At 41.5% G+C, this 11448-nt stretch overlaps 2 protein-coding genes across 3 annotated transcripts; both read right to left on the bottom strand.

Annotated features, from left to right (window-relative positions):
- Positions 1-167: 167 nt before the first annotated feature.
- Positions 168-1970, bottom strand: tmem60 (transmembrane protein 60). Its single transcript, XM_034215614.1, has 2 exons — positions 1763-1970; positions 168-1516 (listed from the first exon to the last, which is right to left on the bottom strand). The coding sequence occupies exon 2, from the start codon at positions 1418-1420 to the stop codon at positions 1016-1018; it is 405 nt and encodes a 134-aa protein (XP_034071505.1). The 5' UTR covers positions 1421-1516; positions 1763-1970; the 3' UTR covers positions 168-1015.
- Positions 1971-2602: 632 nt separating this feature from the next.
- On the bottom strand, positions 2603-9786 carry prr5a (proline rich 5a (renal)). Of its 2 annotated transcripts, none has more exons than XM_034215613.1 (11): positions 9525-9786; positions 8283-8413; positions 7068-7193; positions 6899-6979; positions 6374-6422; positions 6201-6258; positions 6006-6097; positions 5773-5913; positions 4866-5001; positions 4491-4769; positions 2603-4409 (listed from the first exon to the last, which is right to left on the bottom strand). In XM_034215613.1, the coding sequence occupies exons 2-11, from the start codon at positions 8411-8413 to the stop codon at positions 4120-4122; spliced, it is 1383 nt and encodes a 460-aa protein (XP_034071504.1). In that variant the 5' UTR covers positions 9525-9786; the 3' UTR covers positions 2603-4119. The 2 variants fall into 2 exon arrangements, with proteins under 2 accessions (XP_034071504.1, XP_034071503.1); XM_034215612.1 differs by having other exon boundaries at positions 9530-9767.
- Between the last annotated feature and the right edge of the window lie 1662 nt (positions 9787-11448).

Here is an 11448-nt window from a genome sequence, read left to right as displayed (position 1 = left end):
GACATTGAGAAACACCCAGTAACTTGGTTTTAGGAGATCATACACTAATGAAAACATTAATAAATATTATATTCCCTTTATGTGAAGAAATTCCTTTAGATACTCCACACTGGCCCTTTAAGAGTATTTGGTCTAGAGATGAGGATATTCGATCAATTACCATGAACTTTGGTGCTACAAAAGTACTTTTATATTTGAGGACATTTAGGGTTTTACATTCAAATAGTGTCAGTGGCAGAGAGACATCCTGGGATGGCTGACAAATATAATTCATACATGTGTGTACAATCACATATGAGATCTGTGAGGTTTCTGCTGCTTTACAGAAGTGATCAGATAGTGATGAAAATGTCAACAGTGATTTCATAAACACATGTAGTAGTATGGCTCAGTGGCACACAGTGTATGCGAGTGCAGATTTGGTTAGTGTAGTGTAGCAAGTGACTGGTTTTGGATCACCATGGCAGATCTTCTGTGCCTCCGTTTGCTTAGCCTTAACTCTTAAACCCAGTGGCGTGTGAAAGAATAGGTTCATCTTCTTGTAGTTCTTATTATCCTTGACATAATTCATCCAATTCTGCAACCAAAAGCAATAAGGCAGTAATGTGAACGCTAAAACAATGCTAAGGCTCGTTTTATGCTAAAGATGCAAAACTGTGTGGACCAGTGTACATGAAATCTCCAAGCGTGTAAACCACATTTTGCGAAAACTCACGGTGGACGAATGTGCACACTGCTGGGATCACTACCACAGGTCATTGAGTCTGCTACCTGCTGTGATTTAAATAAGATGTAACTTACAGCAGACACTGTGAATGTTAAAATGACATTGACAAAGAAAATGTATATAATGTCGATATGTCTGATTGATACCGGTCCACTTTATAAGGGTCAGTATCGGCCCTGATACACATAGTGAATCAGATTGGTGCATCCCAAGCGAGACATTCTTGAGCATAAAAGGTTCTCTCCCTTACTTTACATTTAAAATCCTTGTTTTGCAAAGTCGTGTGGTTCATTCCCTCCTGTAGTGGAAAACATTGTGTCCTAGCTCCACCAGCGCTCCACCCATTAGGACCCACAGGGGGATGCACACCAAACTGACCCACATTTCAGTGAGCCTCTCTAGGCGGGAGCACAGTGTAAGACAGAAGGCCAGCTTCAGAAGCATGGCTGTCAGGTACCACAGCTTCCTCTTCAGGCTCTGTTCACCATCTCTGGGGTCAAAGTCCGGCTTGCAGCGCCCCGCCATCTTCACAATTAGCATGAGGATGAGGATTGTGTCAAAGGTCCACACAGGGAGGAAGATGAGAAACCAGTTCCAGTGGATTTTGGAGTCCAGCTTTAGGACCAGCATGATGAGGAAGACCAGGGCGAAGATCCAGGAGAGGAGCACTCGCTGGGCCAGAGACATCTTCATCTACAGAGGGCTGGCACAGAGCCAGGGTCAACCCCACCACAGAGACTGAGGAGCACAGCCAAGGACACCCACACACACACACGCACACAGATAGATCTGAAAACAAACCACAACACAGCAGGCTTAATCTCTTTCTCTCATGGATGTCTTGACTGAGAAATAGGAGGTAACTTTGTTCACACATCAAAACTCCCTCCACTAGCTCTCAGGCTTTTAGAAAATGTAAATCACTTTTTTAAAGACCCGTTTTTTATTTTACTTCCACTTAAGCTACTGTATGGTGGCTAGCTTTGTAGCTTACATGATACACAAAACAACATTGTTAAAAGAAAGATGTCTTACCAACTAGAATAGGGGAGTCAACCTTTTAAAAAACCGACTCTTCACCTTGACACAAACGTCAGCACTTTTAAAAAGACGATTTAGTTTTAAGCTTAAAGTATCTCAATGACAGCGAACATTACAGTGTAGTTAGCATTTAGCATTTAGCCACTTCCAGATGAACTTCGCCAGCAGCTACTGCAAGTTTCCGGTAAGTCTTTACAAAACAAAAGCATACTTTTAAATAGAATAGCTGAAGACTTCCGTTACACCCTTTCCAAATAAAAAATGAATTATTTTATCAGCTGATAAATGTTTTGATAAATAACTGCAGGTGGTTTGTAGCTTCTATTGAGAACACCCAGTTCATGTTAACTCCAGGTCCAGTACATTTCTCCCCGACTGTGAATAGTTACATAATATATCTATGAAGTAGAATTTGAGTTGAGATTTACTATTGCCACAATGAAAATGTATACCGAAAGCTCAACCCTGAGGGTGATAAAAACTAATAAAAACATGCACAAATTAGTTATTTTGAAATCTATTTATAAAATATGAAAAATTCTAATTCTTTATGGTCACTGGTCAAAGTTGAGCCGTTTGTGGTAGGTACACTGGGGGGATTTGGACTTACGACCTCAGTTTTTCTAAAATGCTGGCCCCTAATTGTAGATTGCTTAATGGAGTTTGACTCAGCGATAAAAAATATATCCAGCTTTGACTATGTCCCCTCTTCTTAATGTGCAAGCACATAAGAAGACTGTGTAGCTACTCATACACTTGGCAGTATTAATCAGGACAACATTTTACTTATGATAAATCAAGTGTTAAAAGAAGGCGATAACCAATGGTTTTAAATACTTTCCAAATGTATTTATTTTTTTACTGGGCTAGTATAACAAATTAATACAAAGTACAACTCCGAAGACATCATAGATTGTCAAAAAAAGTAAAGTACAAAACGCTTGAGGTAAAACATTGTTTGAAAAAGATTCAGATAAAAAGCCCTTATTAAAATCTCAAGTCATTTAAAGGTAACATCTCACTTTACACTATCAAGCTGTCCTAAAAAACAACAATGCATTTCTATTTACAACATAGTGGTGGTGCAAAATACAGTGTGTGAGACGACATTCAGTCAAAATGTTCATGTCTTTATCAAATGTAAACAATAAACATCATCATTCCTCAAAGTCCGGCTGTAGGGAGCTAATACAGAAAAGCAAATGTTGTCACACTGATGTCTGTTCTAAGATAAGAAGTTTGCATTAAACCTCTATGACCGCCGCTGACAATAAAAACAATCCAAAAGTCAACATTTTCACAAGATGTCGTACAAAAGAGAGAGCAGAAGAACTCATTACTGTTACTGCTAAAAGCAGACAACAAAGCGTAAAGAGAATATATAAAATACACATACAAAACAATCCATGATAAATATGTAACGTTTCTGTCACTTCCCCATGTAAATGGTGGCCATCTTATTAGTAGAGGCAAGAAACTGATGCTGTTTGAAAACCTCATAACTCTAATGATGATGTTAAATTCAGTTAAAGATTGTCTTGCTTCTCTTTGAGTTAAAGGATATTATTATTGTTTGTATATTGTCAACAAATCTTGTTCTTTTTAAGACATACATTTTCTAAAATGCATCACAAAAGCTGAGTAATTCTGCACTGTACCGGTAGTTAAGTTAATAGTGCATTTTTTGGGGACATCTTTCAGCCACAGATTAATTCACATCTGATGATCTAGTGAGTTTTTACAGTACCAGCAAATTGAATGTTTGATTGAGTCATTATAAACTAAAGTGCCCGTTTTTATTCAAATCAGGTAACAGGTTAGTGCAACTGTATGGCACATTCATGTGTTTTTAGTATTTTTGGACAAGATGGAGGTCTGTGGCAGTGGAACATGATAAATTAGGATTTGTCTTCAGAAGAAATCTTTCTGAGATTCATTCATTGCTGTTCATTTCAGAGAGTTGTTGACAATAAGAAAAGTATAGAATATCACCAGATTTATCCCTTAGGAACTTAATGCAACGTATTTTGTGTTAATGAAAACATTGGAAATCTCTGGATAAAGAGCTTGGATAAAGTCGCAACTATATCCCAAGTTCAAAACTTGGTCAAACATTTTAGAGCATTGATAATAATAATTCCACTGGGATTTGCTTAGTTTTTTGTTGGATGAATAGTTGAAACTTTAGAGTTGCAAGGTTTTCATTCACCATTGAAAGCACTTGGAATGGACTAATAAGAACGGAAGATGGTACCAATTTAATGAAATGTTCTTGTAATTATTCTTTAATCTGTCTCCCAGATTATCAGCGTACACACTGGAGGAGCGGTGTGTTCTTAAAGCATCCACAGCTACACAGTGCTCTGCCTGCTGTCACGGCAGTACCCCATAGCCTCTGAGGAGTGAGGTGGGAAATCAATAAATATCCCATCTGAGTCTGAGTCTGCAGAGTCTAGCACTTGTCCAATAATGGTTTCAGGGCTGGATGATTCACTGGGCGGCGAGGATGATGCACCTTTACTGAGATCAGTCATTGTTGTTGTAGCCTCAGTGCCGTGCAGAGCTCCTGAGGAATGAAGGAGATGGATAGAGGCAGACGAAAGAGGCAAGGCCATGGCACCCGCTCCCGCTTGTACAATACCTATGAATGAGAGGGTACTGGATTATTGAGCATTTTTACAGTAGGATTTCAGTTTTTCAGACATCTTAATCTGTGACATACCATTGAACTGAGAGCCCACACACAGCCTGTTGGAGGAGGGGCCAGACAGTTCAGATCCGGAGGCCAAGTCAGCGTAAGCCAGTCCTTGTTCCTCCAGGCATGTTATAATCTCGCAGGCCGAGTGGCGCCGAATTCCTCCACTGCCAACAGAGCTGGCATCTGGGTCATACTCAGCCACAGGGGTCAGCAGCAGAGGGATATTGTAGCTTTTGGATCGTACCACAGGGTTTTTAGACGGTTGATCTGTAGACTTTGACCAGCCCCACGGTGAACGCTTTTCTGAGAGACATAAAAGAAGGATAAGAAGGTTAACTTTATGTCTCTTTCCAGAAACGTGGCAATTTTTACTCTTCTTTTTGAGGTTCACAATCTCACCCAGAACACAGCAATGAGACTCAGCCCCGTCTTCAGAGTAAAGCCCGTGTGTGCCCAGGTAGGGCGAGACCACCTTCTGAATCAGAGACTCCAGCCTCAGGTATTCCTCATTTACACCGCGCGACTCATGGACCCCCTAAACCCAGACAGAGACAGACAGGCATCTAAGTCACTCCAGTATAAATCAGCCTAAAGCTGTTCATTAGTGCTTTAGAACCATGAAAAAAACTATTCACAGAATAAGCTATTTATTAAATAATAATATCGCAAAATAATTGTTCTTGCATGTCTAACATCTCAAATGTAGAATGTTACTACTATAATAGTTGAGACACTAAGAAACAAAAGGAAAAAAATAGATACAATAAAACAATAATAGGCTCAGATCGACAATCAACTGTTGACTACTGAATCACATTTACAAGTTTTCACAACTAATTTGTCTATTCTATTCAATTAGGTACTAATTTGAGTCTAAATAGGGGGACCCAAGTTCCCATCGGCGAAAACACGTGGGTTTGCTGTCCTGGCTCCAAGATGGTGGAATGAGCTCCCCATTGACATCAGGACGGCAGATAGCTTGCACATCTTCCGGCGCAAACTGAAAACTCATCTCTTTCGACTCCACTTCGAGCGTTAGAACTATTAACGAAGCACTTTTATACTAATAAAGGACTGGCTTACCTAAAGCCAGTTGAGTAGCACTTGAAATATTTAGCTCTATGAAACCTGATGTACTTATATGATTCTGTTTTCTTCAAGGTTGTGTCTTCCTGGTCGAATGTACTTATTGTAAGTCGCTTTGGATAAAAGCGTCAGCTAAATGCAATGTAATGTAATGTAATGTAATGTAAATACAGTTGGTGTTTTTATTACTTTTAGTTTCATGTGTGATTTGCAGGCCTACCTGTAGAATAAGCAGCATCTGTGTAACAGAGGGGGGAACACGGGCCCGAGGTCGAGACAGGGCGTCCTCCAACTTTACGCTCAGGACTATGGTGTTCCTGAAGTGAAGCAAAGCTAGCTGTCGGACAGAGGGCTCCTTACCCTGCACACGTTAAGGACAACAAAAAAACAGAAGAACTTAGCAACAATGATCATCATCCAGTGAAGTTGTCAGGCAGCAAGATATTTGTGTACCTGGACCGGATGGAAGATGGCCTGCAGCATCGACAGAACATCACAGAAGAAGAAGTCCCAAGTCTCTGCCAGAGAGTCAAGTAACTTCTGACCTGCATTGATAACACATAAAGTAGAAATAGAGTTGACTCAAGCTAAATTCATGGACACAGATCACAACAAAATGCATTCAGACTATCTTTCAGTCAGCCATACCTTCATAAAACCTTATTTTGTCCCGAAGGATGACCATGCCTTTTGTCAGCAGCTGGTTCTGTGAACAGAAGGAAATATGCCATTAAATATAAATATATGAGACACCACCGCTTTCATTTTGACGCATTATACTAACCCTTATCTTATATCATTCAATATCAAAAGCTTATTACCTGAAGGTATTCTGTGAAGAAGAACCCCAGCTCAGTCTTCAACAGATGCCTGAAGAAACAAATATGTGGATTACTTTATGACTCACACACAACACTTCATTATTCAGAAAATCTTTATTTTGTGGAAATGAGGCATTTATTACTGAACTGCATTCCATGTGACTGTGTAACACCATGAAAAATAACACCAGGATGTCAAGCCAACTACTAAGGTCTCTGTTTTTGTCGGTCTACCTCCTTGTTGCTTTTCTTTACATGGAAATATGTTTACTGGGCTGATAGGATAGAAGTGATGGGTCTGGTTCAGAAAGATAATGACATATCTTGCATAACCACATGACTTTCCAAACCCACATACAGTTCACTGACACACGCAAACAAATAAACTCATTCACAAGAAAATGTTCAGTCAGCCAACATAGGCAGTGATTATACTAATTATAGCACAAAATGACATCAATGGTCTAAAATAAGGTTGTTTTCTCTGTACTGTGTGAATGTGTGGCAGTTTCTTTCTAAACTTACCGGACACCTTCGTTGAGGACGTAGAGTTCGTTATCGGCCAAGCCTTTCTTCTGGAAGACTGCTATGACAGCGTTGTGGATGCTGCAACACGGCATAATCTTTTTTAGTTCAAAATTAATTTTAGCCGCTGAGGTTTTTTTTCCCACCGTGGTTGTATTAAGCCGCGTACCTGTTCCAGGTGGCGTTTGATCCTCCCTTCTTCTGCTTCTCTCCTCTTTCCTCCGGAGAACCTTTCTCACTCTTCCCCAGCTCACTGAGGCTTGGGGAGCTCATCAGCTTCAGCCGGTGCAGAGTCCTCATGAGGGAGATATAGAGGAAGTGGTAAGAAACAAGTAGTGGACAGGAGAGAAAGCAGGTCAGGCTACAAGCTGACATACAGAGAAGAACCCAGAGGAGATAGCCAGAGGGGAGAACATAAGCAGTGTGAGTCTGAGAGAGGGATAGAGTATGCAGAGAAGGAAAAAGCACAATGACAATAGAAAGAGAAGCCGGTGACAGAGGAAGAGAAAAGTAGGACAGAATGATGCATGGTGAGAGAGGGGCAGCACGTTAAGAGCAGCATGGGTGGAGCCAAGCTGAGAGGTGGGCCAGCGCTCTGCCTGAAGTCTCAGAAGAGGAGGAGGAAACAATAGCACATGCACTGACAGGGGCATACTTCCTCCCTCTCTTTTAATACAATACAATCATTGATGCAAACAAATATTTATGCACAGAAGCCGCAGGAACTGCAGGAACTGCAGGATAAGCAGACTGAAGCAGTTGGGACTTTGTTGTGCTTGTCACTGTACAGCGAGGAGGCGGAGGAGGAAGTATTTCTGCTTATTAACAACAACAGGGATAGGAAGCAGTGACACAATGAGGAACAATAAAGAAGGTTTTCCTGCTCTCCCATTTTCAGCACAACTTAAGCAGGACAACAAAAGTAAAAAAGCAGAGCAATGGGTCAGACTAGAGGAGCCTGATACCAGATCTTGAAGCTAAAAATGCTTTTGATATTTGAGAGTTTAAAGGTTTTCCTCTTTAATGTATTTCCCCCGGGCCTAACATAGCTTTAAAGGTTGGACCAATCATATATTTTTCTATCCTGTCAGACAGTATTACATATCTTAGCCTGTTTGAACAATTCCTCATGATGTTTAGAACTTTTATGAATTAAATATTTAATCCCAAGGCTCCATATTTTCATGACTATACCAATCCAAAAAATGTATGCATTCTACATCTTTTTGAACACATTTTCCCAAATCCAACTTGACATACTATATCTTTGGACATTTATGTATCTCTTTTAGAAATATGTATTAATAAAAACTAAGTTTAGCTGCACATTTTGAGTATATAATAAGTGCTGTGTGTTGTGAAATCCCAGGAAACTGAGCCTCACCTCCTGATTGGATGCTCACTGCTGCTGTCCATGTCTGGGCTTGGGGGAGGGGCAGAGAAGGTGCTGAAGTTGAGTGACAGGGGTCTGGTGGAGGGCCGGGAGGCATGCCTCCGCCGGAGTCCATCAAGCATCTAGACATAAGTGAGGAGACAAAGGACATTAATGAAACCTATCATCAAAGGCACATACCAGAGCGTAACAGGAGGGATTACAAGCAGCTGTGGGGCATCAGGGGAAAATGATACTCCTACACCTACTTTGATTCAATTAATAAAATAAAGGACACTGAAGCCCCTAATACAGACAAAACATATGAAAGTAAAAACACAAGCTGCACATTTGTGACCTAGGTGTTTTCTGTTTACTTTGTTATTTAAATACTATGAAAAAGTGTTTTGCAATCAGAGCTCAAGCTACGCCCTAACCTTGCCACAATTACACACACACATTTCATCAGAGAGAAAAAAGGGAAATGCAAGTGTGTACATGTCCAGTATAAGTGTGAGTGAGGAGTATTCCTGTAAAAGCCACACAGCCAGTATGACTGTACAGTATTATAATGTATTTGGGTGTCTCCCCATAGAAAACACAGTAGGCATAGTAAAGCACCATCCCCTGGTCAGAGGGGAGAACAACAGTCTGGGCTGTCACTCCACAGACAAAGACTCTACACGAGCCTCCCTTACTGCCACCCTGCCTGCGTGATAAAATGGGTGATCTGAGTGTTTTCAGATGGCTTGGCCTGCAGTCTTATCAGAGTAAATCCACATCTCAGCCAGAGGCTCAGAGACAGACTGCCCGACATGCCATGCCAGGCCAGTCTGGGCATTTCTGCTTTTGTTCACCCCTCCTCTTTCTCTTTCAGGAGCGACTACAGTCAGATCGATAACACTTTTAATTTAAATTGGGCTCTATTGCTTTTCTGGCTTATTGATATCCCAGTGTACTGCTCACATGTTGTTTATTCGACATAAGACAATCAATCGCACAGACACGCAATCAACAGTCCACGTTTTTCCGACAGGGAGGAATGTACAGCCAGTCGTGCGTACGTGGAGGGTTTTCTATTTTTTCTACCTGTACAGACGAGAGAATGAAACCAAGTCCCTCTCTAAACATTGTCTTATGGACACACACAGACACGGGCACAGATGCATCATAAAGTATGGTTACAAACTGTATGATTATGGCCACAAAGTTGTCGTATGTCATGCGCCTCTGCCCGCCCACTGTAGCTCTCACCGTGCCTTGTCCTGTCGTGTTGTTCCTGGAGGGATGAAACGGTCCTGTAGAACCGGGCCGAGGCGTTCACTGTCCGGGATCATCAGCGGCTGGTTCCTCTACTGTTCCCCGGGGGTCAGCGCACCCTCACTGGCATCAGGGTGCAGGCTGAGGGTCTCTGTGCTGTAGAGAGGGACTCATTCATGAAGCATGCGCTGCCGCTCGCTCGCTCGTTCACTCACTGGCTCGCCCCCGCTTTGTTTTGACGAGATGCAAAGCGAACCATGGGCGCGTGTACGCGAATGCGAGCGGAACGTGTACGCGCATTGTGGTTATAGGTTTATGCAAAGCAGGGAAATCACTGGGATCCAAGGGAAACACAGAAGCAGGGGTTGTGGCATGCACCGACACGACAACGTGATGCGTTTATTCATTAAGTTTTAAAAACGCAAACGATCTGAAGACATAGAGATCATACATAGCCTAGTTAAAAGACTACTCCTTAGATGCAGTATACTATATTTGAATCATACAACCGAGCTACATGTGCAGACATTTATAGAGGCCTCATGCACATCAATGATTTTGTCTCGTGTAGGCCTACACAGCATAGAGCAGACTGTACTTGGTATACATGTGGATGTGTAAACACAATAGAAGGTAGTAAACGCATATTATTGAACATGACCCCAATCTATGCCGTTTAACACAGTGGGTGTCTTGCCATCTGTCAAAGCACGCCCGGGCATTTAGCAGATAATTCTGCATTTCCACACTGTAAAAAATGGCTGTGAAATCCACAGTTATGTACAGTAATTTACTGTATACCATTTTAGAGTATAATACCGTGTTTCCAACCAAAAAGTACAGCAACTCTGGAGTTACTTTAAAAATATCAGTAGTAACGTCCCAACTGTAGAAAATCACAGTAACCAACAATGTACTGTAAGATCACAGTAACCAACAATGTACTGTAGATATTCACAGTAACCAACAATACTGTAGATAATCACAGTAACCAACAATGTACTGTAGATATTTACATTAACCAACAATGTACTGTAGATAATCACAGTAACCAAAAATGTAATGTAGATATTCACAGTAACCAACAATGTACTGTAGATAATCACATTAACCAACAATGTACTGTAGATAATCACAGTAACCAAGAATGTACTGTAGAAGATCACAGTAACCAACAATGTACTGTAGAAGATCACAGTAACCAACAATGTACTGTAGATATTCACAGTAACCAACAATGTACTGTAGACATGGCCGCCCCTCCCTACAGGCCAATCACGCAGGCTGCATGGGGCCCCTCCTTGCGCAGGGGGCCCCGCCCAGAGGGCCTCAGCTGCTGTGCGCAGTTCTCCGCTCAGTTTTCCGCGCACCCCCGGCTGACACGCGAGAGTGAGAGGTGACAAGGGGAGCACGTCTGTAACCCGACACCGTTGCAATGAATCGACATCTGACCAATCACAGCTCTGATACGGCCACTAGTGCAGGTGAAGAGATGTCGGTGAAAAGACAGTTTCAGTCCGGCGCAAAAAACAAAACATGAAGAAACTAGAGCATCACTCGAAGGTGGGTTATTGTATGAGTCAAATGTACAACTTGCGAATGTTGTATAAGTCAAATTGCCATATTAAAACATCAGCTGCAATTCACGACATGAAGAAGGCAGTCTCTGCAGAGCATATAGGCTAATGGAGATGCAGTTATTTCCAGCATTCTTTATTTACCATTCATTCAAGTATGTGATGCCTTTTATCTGCTAATGTACAGGAGGAAGAGTGATACACTGTCTGTCTACTTGGCTTACATAACAGTTAAAGTTTACAGCCTAAAAAACATGGAGCATTTTTCCCCCTTTTATTCATTTTTATGTAAATTTGCACATTTCATGGTGACGCTCAGCCTCTCCCCTTAACTCCTAACA

The sequence above is a fragment of the Gymnodraco acuticeps genome, unplaced genomic scaffold, assembly GCF_902827175.1.
Source record: "Gymnodraco acuticeps unplaced genomic scaffold, fGymAcu1.1, whole genome shotgun sequence".
NCBI lineage: Eukaryota > Metazoa > Chordata > Actinopteri > Perciformes > Bathydraconidae > Gymnodraco > Gymnodraco acuticeps.
This window is presented reverse-complemented; position numbering and strand designations above follow the sequence as displayed.

What these genes read in the sequence shown, in the direction of transcription:
- tmem60 (XM_034215614.1), bottom strand. Translation starts at nt 1,420, where the DNA reads ATGAAGATGTCTCTGGCCCAGCGAGTGCTCCTCTCCTGGATCTTCGCC.
- prr5a (XM_034215612.1), bottom strand. Translation starts at nt 9,607, where the DNA reads ATGATCCCGGACAGTGAACGCCTCGGCCCGGTTCTACAGGACCGTTTC. An exon ending in GAACAACACGACAGGACAAG is followed by an intron (nt 8,414 to 9,529) that starts GCACGGTGAGAG and finishes ACTTATGTCTAG; the next exon opens with ATGCTTGATGGACTCCGGCG. An exon ending in TGTGGGCTCTCAGTTCAATG is followed by an intron (nt 4,410 to 4,490) that starts GTATGTCACAGA and finishes TCTCATTCATAG; the next exon opens with GTATTGTACAAGCGGGAGCG.